This window comes from Heloderma suspectum, chromosome 11 (genome assembly GCF_057233095.1).
Source record: "Heloderma suspectum isolate Gila_16-S chromosome 11, 16-S_ref, whole genome shotgun sequence".
Lineage (NCBI taxonomy): Eukaryota > Metazoa > Chordata > Lepidosauria > Squamata > Helodermatidae > Heloderma > Heloderma suspectum.
This window is the reverse complement of record NC_139468.1, coordinates 11,683,813-11,704,257: the sequence shown is the minus strand read 5'-3', so window position 1 is coordinate 11,704,257 and position 20,445 is coordinate 11,683,813. Positions and strand designations below refer to the sequence as shown.

At 43.0% G+C, this 20,445-nt stretch overlaps 1 protein-coding gene across 6 annotated transcripts in view; it reads right to left on the bottom strand.

Annotated features, from left to right (window-relative positions):
• Positions 1–552: 552 nt before the first annotated feature.
• ETFA (electron transfer flavoprotein subunit alpha) overlaps positions 553–20,445 on the bottom strand; it is a 42,637-nt gene continuing 22,744 nt past the window's right edge. For 2 of the 6 annotated variants that reach the window (XR_014785319.1, XM_084816825.1), the window contains 3 exons: positions 12,456–12,521; positions 8,155–8,235; positions 553–2,969 (listed from right to left, as the gene is read on the bottom strand). Coding sequence is in view for 5 of the 6 variants with exons in the window: in XM_084816825.1 (XP_084672951.1) it covers positions 2,934–2,969; positions 8,155–8,235; positions 12,456–12,521 (183 nt within the window). In the remaining variant the exon portion in view is untranslated. Of the gene's footprint in view, positions 2,970–7,950; positions 8,236–12,455; positions 12,522–20,445 lie in introns of those variants that run through there. The other 4 variants (XM_084816826.1, XM_084816823.1, XM_084816827.1 and 1 more) reach the window with 4 other exon arrangements.

Genomic DNA, 20,445 nt, shown 5'->3' with positions numbered 1-20,445 from the left:
AAATTATGATTTCAGAAGTTAGTATCATCACATACCAGGACTAGCAGCTTGCTCATCCTGGTAGCAGCTGCTTTTCCCTCAGGAGAAGGCAACTGCCCCTACCATGAAAGTATGTGATGGAAAAAGAACCTAAATATTAGCATTCTTTATCCTTTCTTGAGACATTTGAGCATCTCGAAAGGACATTTATCTTATGCAGACTTTGGCAATAAGGAGCTAAGTACATGCAAGGCATGTGTTCTGCCACGGTGATAAGAGATCCTAGAGTGAACCTCTGGCATCTCTAGTTAAAGAGATCTGAAATAGCAGGGCTGGGAAATACCCCTCTCCGAGACCATGGAGAGCTGCGTCCAGTCAGACTGTTCTGAGAAAGATAAGGCAATGGTCTGACATTATAAAGGCAGTTTCATATTGGGGGAAAGTCTCATTGAATAATCTCAGTGGGAGTTTCAGTAACTTCAGTGCTACTTTTTGCCCTGCTTCATGTCTACCATTTAAGATGCGTGCTACCACTGATCTGCTGAACAAATAACCACAAGAAGACAAGAACTTGAAGTAGACACTGCTGTTTTAAAGAGCCCTTGAGCTAATGGCACAATATCCCCCAAGAACAGGAGAAGAGACCTTGTTAGAATGAATCTGCACACTTGAAGGTGTGCTACTCTTGCTTTCAACATCTCATGCAAGTGAGAGCATCCAGCAGAACAGGGAGAATATTTTTCTTCGATTCCTTGCTGCTTTGTAAGGCATCAGCTGAGAATTACCAATTTTAGCTGGCTGTGAACACAGAAGGAGCATTATACAGCTTTCCATGCAGTGGTACCTTCTTGCACAATATCAACAATTCCTTTCATAGTTCACCTACACTTTCTGTAACTAAATACCCCCAAAAAGCCTACAAGGGAGCATTCCTATTCAGGTCCCACTGGTTTGAATAATTTGTTACATCCAAATACTGCTTTGCAGGATACACGCTATTTATTATGAACCCTTCATGAGCTTCATTTCTGCAGACATGACTGTTTCGCCTGTCTCCTTTTTTGCCCCTTGTCTCTTCCAACTTTGTGGTTTCTTTATCTTCCTAAGCCTAACCACCACAGACAGGCTGTCTCTGAGGTTTCTGTTCTGGTTACAGCAGCTAACACCCACTCCACCCCCTTGTTATGTAGGCTGTCTAATCATGTCACAATCAGATTAGGTCTACTAATAGGGTGGAATTCACAAGTCCCAGGACAGACACCAGCTTTGCCCAACTGACATCTATGTTCTAAAGACACAAATCATAATAGCGGAGGAGATATGAGCACAAGGTAAATTAAAACCTAGTGACCATTTAGAGACAGCTGGGCTTAGTGGGAAAGAAAATCAAGAAGGTGACATGTATCTACATCTAAGACTTTTTCCCAAGGACCCGCAATAGACCTCTGTGGGCCTGTTAGCCACAGCCTATTGCTAAAGTGCTTGCTGTACTGCTAGAGGCACTATTGAGAAAGCTACTGGCTCTGTAATGTGTTTTTTAAAAGGAACCCTGGAAGATGTATCAGTAAAAAAAATCTAGCAAGTATGTATTATAATTTTTCCAAGTGTTAAAAGCTTCCATTCTAACAAGAGAAACAGTGCTGCATATATCTACACAAGATTTGAAGGTTAGCAGCTACACCTTAGAAGAAGCCATTAGACACAGAATTGCTTAGAACTATACAGCAAAAATGTAGACACACAGAAAATTGTACAAATAAAGCAGGTAGACCCAAATGGGTATCTGTAGTAACAAGTCACAAGCACAGTGCTGTAAGGAATTCTAGTTACCCCAGTTACAAAGACCACAAACACCAGAAAAATTACTAAAAATCTGAAGTTCAGGTTTAGCATACCACCTCTACCTTAAAAGGCCTGAACTCTATTTCATGTCCAAACATTAACTGGCAAAAAATCTTTGGAGACAAACCTGATTCTGAAAGTGAAAACTAGAAGCAGGCCCAGAACTATCATTAGGCAGAGTGAAATGGCTGTCTCAGGCTGCTGATTTGGGATATGACAAGGAAAAATAATGACTAATTCAGTTATTATATTTTCACTGCTGGGGTGGGGAAGGTGCTTGTAAGATTTTCTAACCCAGGTAGCAAAACAACTTAGCTACTATACAGCTTCATGGGTGGAGGGCAGGGTATGTTTGCTGCTCACCTCAGGCAGCCAAATATCTTTGGCCAGCTGTGGCCACAAGCCTCTTTATCCCGTGACAGAACCAAGTCGGGGACAAATACACCAGTTTGCATAGTTTGTGGGTCTTGAAGCTACGCCATTATTTCTAATGCCAAAGTATACACCAAAACACATTCCTTCTGCTTATACAGAAAATCTCCTTGTGGCTCTTTTTGTTTTAAATGGTTACCAAAGTTAATAACAATACTTGTATCTTAAACGGACTCTGGTCCTTCTTCATTTCCTGCCTATAGAACAACCAACAGTGTTCGCTGTCCCAGGTTTATTTTTATGAATGAATACAAGAGTATTGGCAATCTTACCATAAGATTTATCTATAGGACAAAAATCATTAAAACAGCCATTCATTTTAAGAATGTACTCTGCACATGGAAGCATCTATGTCTACTTTCTAAGCACTGATGAGTATATTTTAAGGTGTAGATAAAATCTCAGGGCATGTGGATTCATCCCCACATTAAACATAATACAAAATTGTGTAAGATGCGTATTTATTACATAATTAGAAAAAACATTAAGGAAATAACTTGAAATGAAACCCAAAAGGCAAAAATCAGTATATTACAAGAAATCACCTAGAATATACATTTTTGGCAAATTTAACTGGTTATTACATTTTTAGTTTGATAAAATTAATTTAGATTTTGTTTTTTAAAGTCTTTTATCTCAAAGCTGAAGTCACACCCATCTGCCCAAAGACCTGGACGTTTTCACTTTTTCAATGCTGCCGTCAACTCGGGAACGACCTGAAAACAACATAAAGTCAGCTAAATTTAAATCTGCAATGAGGATCTGGTGCATCATGAAAGTATTGTCATCAAAACTTAATGTGCAAAACTTAACAGATGCTTAACATCAGTGCTTTAAACAGCTGAATTTAAGAACATTTGGATGGACCCCTTCACAAAGGACCATTGTGTAAACAGAAGATGTATGCCTGCTGCTTTCTGAATGTTACATTTATTCTGAGATCCTTGAGTAGTGGTTAATACATGGGTGAGCAAACCAACCAACAGGCAAAAAAACCCTCACCTTTGATTTCCCCCCACCCCATCAAAATTTAGCTGGGATCTCCAAACCCATTTAAGTCAGGAATAGAGGAAACAGCCTCATACCAGGTCAGACTCTGAATGACAAAGGTCTTCACATCACCCGCTGCCTCAGATGCTTTTAATTGGTGGTGCTGAGGACTGACTCTGGGACCTTTTGCAGGCAAATCATGCGCTCTGCTACAGTCCCTCTCTCTTAAAATGGCCAAGTGGGCTTAACCCAGGTACTCTGGAATAACTGATTTTCAAACTGGACTGCATATTCCTTTTGTGGTGTGCCTCTGAAATAAGCAATATGCTGCAGCAGTGCTAGCAATAGCCTTTAGAAAACCTACGTGGCAGTAACATGATTTGACAGGCTGGTGGTAACTAGGACAAGCTGTAGAGCCCATGCTGAAGCCTTCTTGTTCAGTCAGCCAACCACTGATGGCATGCCCAAACTTTCTTTTCAGCCTATTTACAGAGTTCAAAACTGTTGTTCTATGTTGCACAGTTTTATGTGGGAGACAGAATTCAGATTTGATTTCTCTGGTTTTGAGACGCAAAACGAAGCATTAAGTAAGCAGTCTGCTCTAGCTTAAAAAGTAACTGCTAGATGGGATAGGCAAAACCATGAAATGAAGACAGATGGACGGCAATTTTAGAGGAACTGGTGCCAATGCCTTGGCACTGGCAGTGGATCTGCCACTTAACTGAACTCCGACCATGCTGCACGGTGATTCTTAGTAGTCCTCAGAAGAGCAGCCATGCATGAAAACAGGTGGTAGATTAGTCTACTGCATGCACCTAAAACCTTCCGTAAGCCACTTGCGTAAAATATCAGTTACCTTGTCTTTCCAGGGGTTGTAGGATGCCCTCGCTCAGAGAGATCCCAGCTGAACTCACGAGTGATGAATACAGCCTCTCAATTATTTAAGAGATCTACATTTCCATTAGGTGGAAATAATGTGGTCGTACAAAATTTATTAAGGAAATTGTCTACGTGTTGTTTCTTCCGAATGTCACTTTGTCTCCAGCTTATTAAAAGGCCCATGTTTACTGCCAAGACAGCAGGCATTAGTTCAGGAATGGCATTAAGTGCTGGCAGGGTTTCTACCATCTCTCCTCCGTGGATATACCAGACACCCATGCTAGTCACACAGATTACATGCTAATGGAACCCCAAAGGTGAAGGGGAATTAAAGGAGGAAGTGAAAGAGAGACGGTGAAAGGCAAACGTCTTTGGCAGCATTAGTAAACATTTCGGAATACAGAACTTCAATATGGTATGAAATGAGGCTTTCAGTCCAAAGTTTTAGGCTGTTTTATACTGGGAGAGACTCGCACTCCTACCTGTTGGCATAACAAACCTGCTACAAGACCAATCCTATATTCAGTGTAAGCTGTTACATGCTTCCTAATAGGTCAGTCTTTACTTCTACATTAAGGAAGCATGAAATAGCTTACACTAAATATAGGATTGGTCTTGTAGCAAGTTTGTTATGCCAGCAGGTAAGAGTGTGAGTTCTGTTAAGGGTGAAACCGACTGATACCGTTTAGGAGAGGGAAGTAACACACACACTGCTAAAAATACGGACACAGTCCATTGAGGCCTAATCCGATCTGGGGTTGACCCAATGTGAGGCTTACTGAAGATTAATCTCGACAAAAGACATAGCAAATGGAAGCTCCTTAATTTTTTATTAATATGAGACGGGAAGTCACCACCACCAAAATCACCTCAGGAGTTCCATTTACTCAACCACAATGCAGCTATGTCTCCAGAGCCACACAACAGGGTGGGAATCGATGATGTTACAGTCTCAACCCTAGCCAGGCCCTTGTCCAAGAGCTTGAAAACCCCATGTAGAATGCTCCCATTTCTCAATTGTATGAAAAAAAATCCATGGATATAGGAAGGCCATATAATAGATGATGTAAATGCCCAACCATTTATAAGGGACACCCCAATCCCTTACCTTGACAGAGGCTGGAAAAAAGCTGAAGTAAGTGGTAAGAATGCCCAGTAGACCTGGCATGCCATGACTTCAGCGACATCTTTTCCCAAACAGCAATGTTTGTACTTGAAAATTATACATGAAGTTACAGCAGACATATCTTGAAAAGCACACACTTCTACAAGGTAACCTAAGCCAGCTTTCCCCAACTTAGTGCCCAAAAGGCATTGTAGTCCAACACATCTGGAGGGCACCAGGTTGGGGGAGGTTGACACAAGCTCTGCCTGTCCCAAGAGTATGAAAACAGCAGCACAAAGCTCACTCCTAACATTTTTCTTTGTTTGCATTCGTCCAAAGTCAGTATCAGCCCTTACTTTTTACACATGCTGTTCATGATTTGTGCTTACATTCTTTAATTCAAATTAGGATATAGTCATTTTGGCCCAGTTCAGATTCTTACCTGGGCAGCAATCCATTCACATGGTACAGGGGTGGTAAACTCACAGTCTATGGGGATTGCTGGTTCATCTTCAGGGCTGGGAAGGGCTGCAGATCAGCTGTTCCACTCAGAAGTAAAGCGTAATTCTTAGGCATGCTGCACTAAGCTTGAGGTAAGCTGCTCCCTGCAGATACCTTGGTCTAACAATGTACAGCCCCTGAGCAGCTGATCCCTGACATGATGGATATGTGAGTATTCCCCTTACGTAATGTGCAGTGCCATGCGCTATACTCTGACTTACATGATCTACACCTCCTTTTTAAAAGGGGAAAGAAGTGTGTGAAGCAGGCCACTGAACATATAAAGCTGACTTAGACTATTGGTCCATCTCATTCAGTACTGTCTGCTCTGACTTGCAGCAAGTCTCCAGGGTCTCAGGCAGGGGTCTTTCCCATCACCTGCTATCTAATTCTTTTAACTAGAGAGAGGTCAGAGGTTGAACTTAGGGACTGTCTGCATGCAAAGCAGGTGCTCTTCTACTGAGCTGTGGTCCCTCTACAATGCTCACAGATGTATCCACATGGAACACCCACCTCACATGTTACTTCTGGTGTGCTGGGGGGGAGGGGATGTGCACCATGCAAATGGATTGCATCCCAGGTAAGTATCTAACTCAGGCCATAGCGTGAATCATACCAAAAGCTAGTAGGATTCAGAGATACTGTAGTCGCCAAGAGCCATTACCCAATTGAACAAACCAGTACCCCAACTTAAAGCAAGTTTCACAGAGATCAGGGGTGGGGTTTTTTCAAGCCTTAAAACATCCCACGCAGCAGCTGATTCAATATTGGTATTTCTCTGAACCAATCTTGCAGATTAATTCCATGTGGAATGGCACAGGGAGTGAGTGAGCTATGCAGTGCTGCAAACCCCACCCATGTTTGCCTCTGGCTCTTTCAACCATCAACTGCAGACCCCAACTCACATTTTCTGTGGATCCAAGAGCCCTTCATAAGAAAGAAGTTCCCCAGCTCTGACCTAGAGACACACTGGCCAGCCTCTGCCTTGTGATTGTTCACACTGATCATGTTTACACTGGAGTATTTATCATGGATGGCCAACCAATGAGCACTCTAGACTCATAAGGGGGGGGGGGAGGAAAGTTGCACAATACTTCTTTACTTTCCATGCACCCCTCCCACTGGGAAGGGGCCTTGCTCCTGAAGCCTCTGCAATTATGCAGAGTCTTCTGGGAATCCTGACATCTGGTGAAGAACAGGGTACACATAGGGTTGAAAGCAGCATGTACCCCTCTCACACGGTTCTTAACCAAGTCAGAACCTCAAGGCCAGGGCTCTCTCTCCCAGCTGTCCCTCCCAGTATCCCTCCCTATCAACCTTCCTTATGGGAGAATGAGGGGGGCAGGGGAAGAGATCCTCCCTCTGACTTTGGCCAACTTCCTGGGGGTTGGGCAGAGAGCGTCATGATGGGATGAGCGCCATGCAGCTTGCAGAGTGGCGGGCGGTCTATCCACACCCCCAAACTCAAGAATTTAGCCATCACTGATACATATCGCAAAGCCTTCCAAGTAACAAGCCAATATAATCATTCATCTTTGATTTGGTAAAAGAAAGTTTCACAACAATTTACCCTCAATAAATCCTCACTTCCATTAATACTGCCTTTGGTCAAACCTTTACCCGAACAATTGAGAGAAATACATGTCTGTCTGTCTGCGTCTCTCTCTCTCTCTCTCTCTCTCTATATATATATATATATAATCTCCCTCTAATAAGTTAGGAAACAGATGTTATTAGATGTTATTGAGAGCCAGTGTGGTGTAGTGGCTAGAGTGTTGGACTGGGTGTCCAGATTCTAGTCCCCACTCGGCCCTGAAGCTCACTGGGTGACTTTGGGCCATTCACAGACTCTCAGCCCAACCTGCCTCACAGGGTTGTTGTTGTGAGGATAAAATGGAGGAGGAGGATTATGTAAGCTGCCTTGAGTTCCTTAAGGAGGAAAAAAAGGCGGGATAGAAATGCAATAAATAAATACATTAGGTATCAAGTAACATACATGGGCCAAGGCTATACAATCCCAAAGAAGGAAAATGCCAGCCTCCTCGAGGGGACCACCTAGACATTGGCAGATACGTTGGATAAAACCCTTGCCAAACCAGGTTTTCCAGGTCCTAAAGAGCAAGGTCTGTAGTATAACTGGATTTCTGTGGCTCATCAGAAGCCACATAAACATGAACATGACACCCACAATCAAAATCAGCATACTTGGACTGAGGTGGGTGAAGACAACATTTCAATGGCTTGCAGTATGGGGTGCGGTGGGCTGGGGGGCGGTGACGTCATCAACACCACTGTCATTCATTGTTTACTTTCTACCTAAGTCCTATGAGGACTGACAGGCACCACCAAGTCTGGGTCCAAGTGCAACCTGAACCCCAAATACTTAGGAATGTGATCAGGTTAGTTCCCCCTGTGGCGAGGCTCACCTTGAACAAGTCTGCTACCAAACCATAGTCTGCAACTTGGAATATTGGTGCTTCAGGATCCTTGTTGATGGCTACTATGGTCTGAAAGAGAGAATAAAGACAAGTTACTTCAGCCTTTGTAGTCACATGAGTGCAGTCCTTATGCTACTGGCCAAGGCTGGCCCACTTACTCCTAAAAGTTCTCTTCCCCTGTTAAAGAAGAGTGGAATAACTGATCCCAGTCTGAGCAGCCACACACCTCTATTTTCCCCCCAGAACCTTTTGGCAATGCACATGCCAAACAAGACACTCGGCAGTTTTTTCTTGCTTGCCCACCGTTACATTTAAGATCCAGCCTACCATGCTTTATCACAAGCAATTCCTAATGCAAGAGCCCATCACATGCAGGTGCACTGTTGACTTTTCCATTCTCACCCTAAAGCAGCCTTCTCCATTGTGGTGCCCTCCAGATGTGCTGGACTACAACTTTCATCATCCCCATGGGCGTGCTGGCTCAGAATAATGGGTGTTGTAGCCCAACCCATCCAGATGGCACCAGGTTTGGGGAGGCTGCCCTAAAGAGATAAGCTGCACAACACATCTAAGATGATGTGGCTGCGGAACAATTAATTACTCTGCATAATAGTAATATTAAGAGGCAGTGTTTTGTGTGTTTTGAAGTGTAAGCAAGGATTTTGCTCTGCTGTTTTTTTAGTCAAGTGTTTACATTCACAGCTAACGTTATTAACCAGGAAGCTAAAAATTAAGCCCAAGATACAAGAGCAACTTTCGAGAGCTGCAACATGAGAGCGGTCTGCACCCCATTCCACACAGCAACCAACCAGATGCTTCTATGAAGCCAGATATGAAGACAGCACCCTCCTCTGCTGTTGCTTGTCAGCAGCAGGTTTCAGCAGCATACGGGCTCTGAACATGGGAGGTTTCATAGACCATCACAGCTAACAGCTGTTGACAGACCTCCAGGAAGCTGTCTATTAACACCTGGCAGCCCCCCTCCCCGCTGCCTTCCAGAGGTTGTTAAACTCCAAATCCCTTGAGTCCAAGCCAGCATGGCCAATGGGCAGGGATGTTGGGAGTTGTAGTCCAACAGCATTTGGAGGGACCAACAAGTATTTTATTTAACCATTCATTTCTTTGTATCGTGCCTTTCCTATAAAATGGGTGGGCGAGTTAAGACTCATGGTCCAAATCCAGCCCTCCTGGGCCAGATCTACACTTCATGTCCTATCGATACAATCCCATCATAGTAATGCTTTATCCTTTTTGTGCATTTACACCTTGTAGCACACACAATCACATCTGTTGCGGTAGTTTGGATAATACAGAATAAATACAGTTTGATAATACAGAATAAAAAGAGGGAAATAACGCTAGAAAAGTGGTATATGGAATGTGTGATGTGTCCCAACAGTTATGAGTGCATTTCAGTACCAATAAAAAGCACTAGTATAGATCTAGCTCTGCAATCCTGATCTAGCCCTCCAAGGATCCCCAGATGGCTATGGCTCCTTTGCCCTGACCCACCCCGTTTCCCCCAACCACTGATCACTTCTGCAGTTTTTGTGCACTTTTTCCCATTCTAAAAGGCTGAAATGCCTCTCCTAAGGGTTACTTAGTGGCAGTAAAGCTTTTAAGTTATGAAGCTACGCTATGCTGGTATTTGTTGTATTTTGCCTTTGGCCCTGCCCATCGCTGGAATGTAGCCCCCTAGAGCTTCTCTGAAACTGAATTCAGCCCTTGGGCAAGAACAAAATCTGAAACAAGGCAAACATAGCATCCATTTGTATGAAGCTAAACACCACAATAATATTTACATATTGATTATCAGCAATATAAATATCAGAACTTTATCACAATAACTTTAGTGGATTTTTTTTTTTAAGAAGGAAAAGGAGTTTTTAATTCTCCAAAGAGAGGGGGGAGAGCAGAGATATCCCATTCTTTAGAAAAACTGGTTTTCTACCTTGTCATAAGTAAAAATAAATTATACATCTTGCTTGCAGAAAGCTTTGTAGACTATTTTCAAAAACATCCTCGAAGTGTGCAAGTTCACAATGCCAGATAATTCACAGCATAGGGGGGAAATCCACTCAAGAGACTGTTGCTATGGTTACAGAGCGCCTTTTTTATATTTTATATACATCTGATCTGTTCAACCAAATACTGCACCCATCTAGTGTTGATAAACACAGAAGTAGGGCACAGGTCAAGTAAAAGTAAAATGAAGCTCTAAAAATATGTTCTGAAAGTTTAAATATACAGCAGCATTGAGAAAAAGCGCTAAACAGGTCACTTTCAACACCAAAAACAATGGATTGAAGTAGCACAAATTACTGAAGTGTTTCAAACTCTATTTGATGTTAAACACCAAATCCTAAACAATTTTAGGGTGAAATCCTATGCATGTTTAGACAGAAAAAAGTTCTAAAACTCCCAGCATTCCCTAGCCAGCCATGAATGGACTTTTCTTCTGTCTAAACATGCATAGGATTTGTATGCTAAAACCAGAACTTTTTCCAGCATTACTGGTAGCATCCCAATCCAGATCAGGACGACCATGCACCAGTAGGGAAGGATTAAACCTTACCCCCTCAGCCATTTGCTTCCTGAAACTCTCACACACATGCACAATGTAAATTTCAGCAATCCATCCTCTTTCTCATCTCATGGAAGTCTTGGATTTTGCTTTTTACACAAATGCCAATTTTCACTGAAATCCTAGGCACGTTTATTCAGAGGCAGGTCCTCCAGTGGGGCTTATTCCCAGGTAAGTATGCATAGGATTAGACCTTAAAGTGTCACAGCTCTAATGTGATAGCTGCTGAAAAGCTTTTCCACAGGAACACAGGAAGCTGCCTTAAACTGAAGTCCATCTAGCCCACTAGTGTTGACACTGACTGGCAGCAGCTCTCCAGCATTTCAGGCAGGAGTTTTTCCAGTCTTACCTGGAGATGCTGGGTATAAAATCTGGGACCATCTGAATGCAAAAGCAGGTGCTCTACCACTGAGCTATGGCCCTTCCATTTGGTGAGACTCCACACAGCAGATGTACCGTTTCAAAGGCATCTTACCTGGTGTATCTGCTGCATGCGATGGTGCTACTGCACAGGAAAGAGGCATTTCAATGGAATGACTTCTCTGTCATGCACCACTATTGGCAAAGGCTTTTCAGCAGCCTCCACAAGGGGGATGCAACATTTACCTCTGCCCTGAATTTGTACTTCAGCTGCTGAAAGCAAATCCCAAAATGAGGAGTAATGTTCTACTGTACATACTTGGCTCTTTGACTGATGGGCTCAGAAATCCTTACAAGCATTTATTAATGACAACAGGAAATAATTTGGCTCTTCATATTTCAAAGAGACAAGGAAGTACGCTGGAGAACATGGAAAAGAAAAGTGGGACATACAGGACAAATACAGAATTGCTTTATAGTTGCTAATGCTTCAACAGCAAAAAATAACACATTAAACTGCCTCCTGAAAAGGCAGGAAAAGGTCTCATTTTGAAAATAAATACAAACCATCCTCTATTGGTGCTATAGAATCTTGAACTAAGGACTGAAAAAGTTGTGCATTTCAGCTACTAACGAGTTAAGCCTTTTAAAGTTTTATCATCATTTTATAATAGGTTTCCATTTGAATGGATAAATGCTGGAACATACAACGGCGTCTTTTACTTTATGGAGTAGCAAGTCCATAATTCAAATTGCACATTGTTATGCATGAATTCATGTGTCAGATGCTGAAATATATGAATGTGACTGTACCGTATAGGATTCTAACACAGACTGTTTTGTTTAAGCTACAAATTCAGTCTGTTTCTAACAAATGGTTTCAGACTCAGCAATCAAGGTATTTCAGAATGTGTATACTACTACTGCAGTATTGTGTGTATTACTGACCATCATATGAGCTATTGACAGGTGATTTACTTTCTAGAATAGAATTAAGCTAAGATCTTTGCATGTTTTATACCACCACCACCACCAAGATGTTTGTTACTTCTTTCATCATTATGAATCAACTTCTTACTTGAGTGTGTAGCTCAGAGAACGTAACTTTAGAAGAGCTGTGCGGGATCAGACTGAAGGCCTATCTAGTCCAGCATTCTGTTCCCACAATGGCCAGACAGATGCCCATGGGAAGCCCACAAGCAGGACACCCTCCTGCTTGTGTTCCCCAGCAAGTCGCATATGGAGGCATACTGCCTCTGATACTGGAGGTAATATACAGCCATCATGACTAGTTGCCATTGACAGCCTAATCCCCAATGAATTTGTCTAATCCCCTGTACCATACCTTGCTGTCCTTCATTCCAGCTAGATGCTGAATTGCTCCAGATATTCCAACAGCAATATACAGTTCCTGAAACAAAAATTAATAAAGTCGAAGAAACATTCCATAATGGGGGGGGGATTATTTGGCGAACAACTGCTGCAAGCAAGCCAGCATTGCTAATGTGGGAAGAGAACACATGCAATTCCTCATGTAATTGTCATCATTCAAATGTCAGCAACAGTGTGGGAGCACCACTAAAGGTAATGGCAGCGTCCAGTGACAAATCATGGGTTAAGTTAACACACGAATTGCAGGGATCTGACCTGCACCTGTTTCCATTAACAACCCTCAAATGCCACATTTGAGGGTTGTTCCGTGATGTCCAAACAAGGGCACTTAGGGTTGTTCATGGGTTAAACAGCCCCAAGTTAACCAATGGTTTGCTAATCCATAGCATATCTCCCCACAATTCGTGGTTTAATTCCCGATGATTTGCCGTGGGATGCTGCTATTATGTCTGAACAGGACCATACTGGTCTTAAGAAGGTAGGGGACAATAATACAATACTCAGTCTGTCCTTCTATCTACCCTCTCATTGACACTTAAAAGTACAGTGTTTGGGGAGAAACAGATATACAGAAAACAGGCTTAAAGTATGTGACCTCTAAAGAAAATTTTCATAAAATATGTGTGGTATTACATGCTAATCAGGACATCCAGAATATTTCCAGTAGTGACAGACTTCTACTGGAGATGTAATGGTAGGGGGACTTTTGTCATGTATGGTGGCACTGTGGTCTAGTTAAAGAATATTAGAAGATAACATACAGTATTAAAGAAATTACAAGCTATGAGTTACACTTAACACCAACAACTATACTCCTGGGTGATATTAAAGACCAGATCTCGAGAGACTTAGTTGTGATGGTGAGTTTTAAGTTAATAGTTGTAAGGATTCTCCTAGCAAAAGATTGGTGCAAACCACATATGCCATCCCTTGTACAGTGGAAAAGACCTGGACCTTCATGGTGACATACAGTGTAACAAGCAATAGGCACCTTAAAATGTACACTGAACCTACTGCTCCAATCTATTGCAAAGGCTGTCTGAAACTGGTATCATTCAGTTGCAGAGTTAACTGGGTAAAATTCACGATACAACTCAACCTCACAAAAAAATATTATTTGCAGTGTAATCCTTTGCATGTTTACTTGGAAGTAAGTCCCACTGATTTCAACTGGGCTTACTCCCTAGTAACAATTTCCAGAGGGGTAGCTATGTTAGTCTGTTGCTGCAAAAAAAGAAAGAGACTTGTGATACCTTGAAGACTAATTAATTTATTATGGCATAAGCTTTCATTACATTGACCACGAAAGCTTATGCCATAATAAATGTGGTAGACTTCAAGGAGCCACAAGACTCTTTCTTGTTTTAACTCCTTAGTAAATATGCAAGGGATTGCTGCCAGGGAGAGCAATCCTATAGCCACTAGACAGTGTCTAGAGGGCCACAGGATTTCTCGGTTCCTGGGAAACAAGGTCAGAGTGGGGAAAGGCAAGGCTGGCTGGCAGACAACCTGAGAAGCACTACTGTTAGGAGCTGAGGATGTACTGCTACATTTTGTTGCAGATCCCACTTGTCTATATATACTGACTGTACTGGATTTGTGGTGGTGAAATCTCTGGCTGAGCTGGTGTAGCAGAAAAACCACAAGCACCAATAATGAGAGAGGGGGGAAGATGAAATCTCAAGGATACCCACACGCAAAATGTTTATTGACTCAACATGTTTCAAAGTACACTTACTTTTCAGGGACACTATAAATAATGCCGATATTATTATTATTTTAAAAGTACAATATTATATAAAATGTTCATTGGTCTTATTCGTACTGCTCCTGAAGAAGAAGAAGTGTACTTTAAAATGTGTTGGGACAATAAAAACTTTGTGTGTCTGTAGAGCACCCCCATCTCTCCCCACTTTTTTATGAGCCGGTGAGCAGCACAGAACACTCAGTCACCACAGGAACTTAAGAGGCTGAGATTAAAACCTCACACAGGATCAAGCTGAGGACAGGGAAGAGGTCCTAGCAAATAGAGGGAAAGAGACCCCAGAGTCAGGGAAGAATGGAGAGCAAGTAGTGGGTTAAGAATGAGGAATTGGAAGGAAGGCTGGAAAGAGAATAAGGCTTGAGGAAAAGAAGAAGAGAGATTAACAGCACAAAGGGTCTAATCAAGAGCGGTTGCCTTGAAAAAAATTTCACAGCACTGAAATTCAGGATGGTTGGTATGTGGTGGAAGGAGGGAGAAAGCACTGCTGGACAGGTCAACAATGGCTTGAAAAGGGGGGACCTGAGGAAACCATGGGTAGGGGAGAGATGGAATTGAAGAAAGGGGGAGCTACAGAGAATATAGGACTGGGGCAAACCTACACATAACGGCAAGAAAAAGAAGAGATTCCTGCCAATAAAGCACCAAGAAGTGGGGGGGGGGAAGGGTGGTGGCCTCCCTTGCCAAGTCTAGAGTGAAGACCCTGACAGGGGGTTTTGCCACTTGTGGCTTTTACTGACGCTGCAGCATTGTGATGTTGAAGCCCTCAGGGGTGGAATGATGGCCACAAAACAGGCAATATGTGAAAAGAGTTTCACATATTGATTTGACCTAGATAGACAAAACTTGGGCTTAAGGATTCTAGTCACAGTAAAGACAACATATGGCAACTTAACATGCTTTGACCGCTTTAAGCCTAACTGGGATATCTACAGCTTTTGTTTAAATTCTCGCTCTCACGTGCACAAGCTAATGTTACGTAGTTCTAATTTGGTCAGAGGTCAAACACCAAGGTCTGCTCCTTACCACCCCATACATTTGCGAATGCTCCTGCAATGTCCACAGAGCATACGTCCCACACTATGAATTTATATCTGCCATCGTCAGGTGTCTACAAATCCACTTGCTAGCTCACCAGGAACAAGGTAGCCCCAGCCTGTAGAGAACAGAACGGCCCGCAGAACACACACCAATGCTGTCCCCAGCCCTGACTGCTCATGTTCTCTGCGCTTTGGAAATGAGCAGCAGCAGGGGTCTCTTCCAAGCAGTGGAAGGAATTCCTGTGGTTTAAGGAGAGATCAGTAGCAGAGCACATGCTCTGCATGCAAAAGGTCCCAGGTTCAATTCCTGGCAGCTCCAGTTAGAAGGCTCAGAGAGGAGGTGATGGGAACAACTGCTCTCTGCCTGAGATCCTCGAGAGTCACTGCCAATGAGAGTAGACAATATTGGCTATAGTTGGAGGTTTTCATGTTCTTACCTCCTCCAAAATAATAGCAGAAGTTGGAGAGGACCCTCACCCTCCAAATGCTGGAGGACTGGGGCGGTGGGGTGGTAACCACAGATAATGGCTGGATAATATGTCCAGTCAACATTTGTGGGCGAGGTCCTCTCACCATACCTCTGCTTGCCTATAAACTGCTCCAAATCTGCAAACAGGGATGAACCACAAGATGTGCAAATCTAATAAGGTTCACACAGAATTTCCCATCAGACATGGCTCTCTCTTTTCTCTACAGTAAACACATCTTGGTTTCAAGTATGTAATTAAAAGCAACTAAGCCATTTTTTCTAAATATGGACATTCACTGTGCTCTTATTGCACTGGAAGACACTGCTCAAATCCCAAGCCCTGAAGTAGTTCATGTTACTAAAGAGTCTGCCAGGTCAAACATTTTCATCCTTTTCTAATCCTTTTCACTTTAAGAACTTATGTGGGGCTTTGATCAGCCAGGACATGTGACTACTCTTAAGAAGCGTGCTTAGGGTGTCTGCTTGAGTGCAGGGCCATACAGCATTTCTTTTTGCTCTCCTGGGAGAAGCACATCAATTGCTTTCAGCTAAATGCACTCTCATATGAATATTTCAGTACAATTTAATGTTTCTGCACCAACCCCTGAGGAGCAGAGCATCAATTTGAGAACACAGTTCTCTTGGACTTAAAAGCCACACTGGATAATGCAGGATGAAAGGGGCTGTCAGTCTTCAGCTTTTTCGCAAGTCAGAGAAAGAGTCTAAAAATTCAGTCCCGGCTGCATACAAACAGGTCTTTGAAGTTTGTGGCTCGAAAGCGACTTTTCAATGCTGTCAAGCATTCAGAGGAATTAGGCAATTTCTCAATCGTGGCCAGTTTCTCCCAAAACTCTTAGATAGTTAACAGCACTGACTTAGCCATTTATACCCAGGGTGCACAACCTCAGGGCTGGGGGCTAAATCCAGCCCCCCCAGGGGGGAGAAAATCTGGCTTTCCAGGGTTCTCCAGAAGGCCACGCTCCCTCCCCTCCCCTCCCCCCCTTTCTCTAACCCCCAATCGTTTCGTGGTTTCCTGCTTTTGTGCAGTTTTTTCCCCATTCTAAAAAGTTGAAATGCCTCTCCTAGGGCTTAGTGACTGGCAGGAAGAGCTTTAAGCTACAATATGCTGGCATTTTTGGCCCCACCTCTTTCGCCTTTAGACCCGCCAACCACTGGAATGCAGCCCTAGAGAATTTGAATTTGGCCCTCGGGCTGAAAGAGGTTCTGCATCCCTGATTTATACTATCAGAACATGTGCTGGTCAGTTAGTAAAATATTCAGATATAATAGGGGCACACCACATTACATTAAAAGCAGCAGACCAGGAGGTGTGAGAACTTAAGTAGTTTACCGTGTGTGTGTGTTTACAGGAATTTTCGTGCAAGCTACTCCAGAATGTTCTCGGCTGAAGATACAGAAGGGGTGCCAGGGTGCTCTCCACAATATGTATTACTGATGTACAACTCAAAGCAAAACTTTAAATAACAACTCTGAGGGTCTCAAGCACGGACACAAGAACCTAGGTGCAGTTAACGAGGAAAACAAGAGAGAGAAAACAGCTGCAATGCCACTTATTTTGAAAATAAAAATTCATTCTGTCCTTAATTCCAGTTCAGATATTTACCTGGCAGGAAAATCTCTCCAGGCAGCAAAGAAGTGGCTACGCATACCCTTCCCCCATTGCACATACAGCAATGTGACCCACGCACTATGTATATAGCCTTCTGTCTTTGAAACAAAAGTAATATGAGGCCTAGGCATAGTACCATACATGTAGAGTACATGTATGGTACAATAGTAATATGAGGCCAGATTACATAGTACAAAAGTAATATGAGGCCAGATTACACAGTACCATACATGTAGGGCGGGAGGGAGGATGCCCATGCCACCATGTGAAGACAGCTTTCAAGCGGGTGAGTATGTGCACCAGCCCAAAGATTAAAAGCATGCCTCAAAGAATTGACAGAAAGCTTGAGACTCTTGGCAAAGTGACAGTAGCATCCCATCCAACACAGGTAGGGCAGAAACATCCAGCTGCAGTGCACTGCATTGGTTGCTATTCCAATCTAACATGTGGGACCTAAAGCTAAATATTACAAAGTATTATTTCCTCCCCTTCATGGATCACGGCCTTGTTGTGGCAACCTGGAATGTAAGATCAATGAATCAAGGTAAGCTGGAGGTGGTCAAACATGAGATGGCAAGATTGAACATCGACATCTTGGGAATCAGCGAACTAAAATGGACAGGCATGGGCGAATTTAATTCAGGTGACCATCATATCTACTACTGTGGGCAAGAATCCCTTAGAAGAAATGGAGTAGCACAAATAGTCAACAAAAGGGTGGGAAAAGCAGTACTGGGGTACAATCTCAAAAATGATAGAATGATCTCAGTACAAATCCACGGCAAACCATTCAACATCACAGTAATTCAAGTCTATGCCCCAACCACTGAGGCCGAAGAACTAACACCTTCTAGAACTAACACCCCAAAAAGATGTCCTCTTCATCATAGGGGACTGGAATGCTAAAGTAGGAAGTCAAGAAATCACCGGGATAACAGGCAAGCATGGCCTTGGTGTACAAAATGAAGTGGGACAAAGGCTAATAGAGTTTTGCCAAGAGAGCACGCTGATCATAGCAAACACGCTTTTCCAACAGCACAAGAGGTGACTCTACACATGGACGTCACCAGATGGTCAATATCAAAATCAGATTGATTATGTCCTTTGCAGCCAAAGATGGAGAAGCTCTATACAGTCAGTAAAAACAAGACCTGGAGCTGACTGTGGCTCAGATCATGAGCTTCTTATTGCAAAGTTTCGGCTTAAATTGAAGAACGTCGGGAAAACCACTAAACCGTTCAGGTATGACCTAAATCATATCCCTTGTGAATATACAGTGGAGGTGAGGAATAGATTTAAGGGATTAGACCTGATAGACAGAGTGCCTGAGGAACTATGGACGGAGGTCTGTAACATTGTTCAGGAGGCAGCAACGAAATCCATCCCAAAGAAAAAGAAATGCAAGAAAGCCAAGTGGCTGTCTGATGAGGCTTTACAAGTAGCTGAGGAAAGAAGGGAAGCGAAAAGCAAGGGAGAAAGGGGAAGATATATCCAAATGAATGCAGAATTCCAGAGAATAGCAAGGAGAGACAAGAAAGCCTTCTTAAATGAACAATGCAAAGAAATCGAGGAAAACAATAGAATGGGAAAGACTAGAGACCTCTTCAAGAAAATCGGAAATATCAAGGGAATTTTTGTGCAAAGATGGGCATGATAAAGGACAAAGAAGGCAGGGACCTAACAGAAGCAGATGTGATTAAGAAGAGGTGGAAAGAATACACAGAAGAACTATACAGGAAAGATCTTAATGTCCCTGATAGCCATGATAGTGTGGTCACTGAACTTGAGCCGGACATCCTCGAGAGTGAAGTCAAGTGGGCCTTAAGAAGCATTACTAACAACAAAGCTAGCGGAGATGACAGTCTTCCAGCTGAGCTATTTAAAATCCTAAAAGATGATGCTGTGAAAGTGCTGCACTCAATATGCCAACAAATTTGGAACACTCAACAGTGGCCACAAGACTGGAAAAGGTCAGTTTACGTTCCAATTCCAAAGAAGGGCAACGCCAAAGAGTGTTCAAACTACCGTACAATTGCGCTCATTTCACATGCCAGCAAGGTGATGCTCAAAATCATACAAGCTAGGCTTCAGCAGCATGTGAACCGAGAACTACCAGAAGTACAAGTGGGGTTTCGAAGAGGCAGAGGAACTAGAGATCAAATTGCCAACATTCGCTGGATCATGGAGAAAGCAAGAGAATTCCAGAAAAACGCCTATTTCTGCTTCATTGACTATGCTAAAGCCTTTGATTTTGTGGATCACAACAAACTGTGGCAAATTCTTAAAGAGATGGGAATACCAGACCACCTTACCTGTCTCCTGAGAAACCTGTATGAGGGACAAGAAGCAACAGTAAGAACCGGACATGGAACAACCGATTGGTTCAAAATTGGGAAAGGAGTACGACAAGGCTGCATATTGTCGCCCTGCTTATTTAATTTATATGCAGAGTATATCATGAGAAATGCCGGGTTGGATGAATCACAGGTCGGAATTAAGAGTGCCGGGAGAATTATCAACAACCTCCGATATGCAGATGATACCACCCTAATGGCAGAAAGCAAAGAGGATCTAAAGAGCCTCTTGTTGAGAGTGGAAGTGGAGAGTGCAAAAGCTGGTTTGAAACTCAACATTACAAAAACTAAGATCATAGCATCTGGCCCCATCACTTCCTGGCATATAGAAGGGGAAGAAATGGAAGCAGTGACAGATTTTACTTTCTTGGGCTCCAAGATCACCACAGACGGTGACTGTAGCCATGAAATGTTCCAGCCAGTCATGCCCCGCTCCAGCAAGCCATTTCATTTGCTGCCCCCTCCCCCATTTTTCTTTTCCAACTAGCGCTCTGCATTCTATGGCCACTGAACAGGTTCAACACTCGTTGGGCCTGAACCCTCTTAGATTGTTTTTATTTTTATGTACTTCTGAAAACCTTAAGCTTCCTCCAAGGATGCTGATGTTTCTCAAGAGACCCCATTTTGTCTCCATTTCTGTCAGCGCTCACCACCTGAGTTCGCTATTAAAGGAAGTAATACTGTGGGT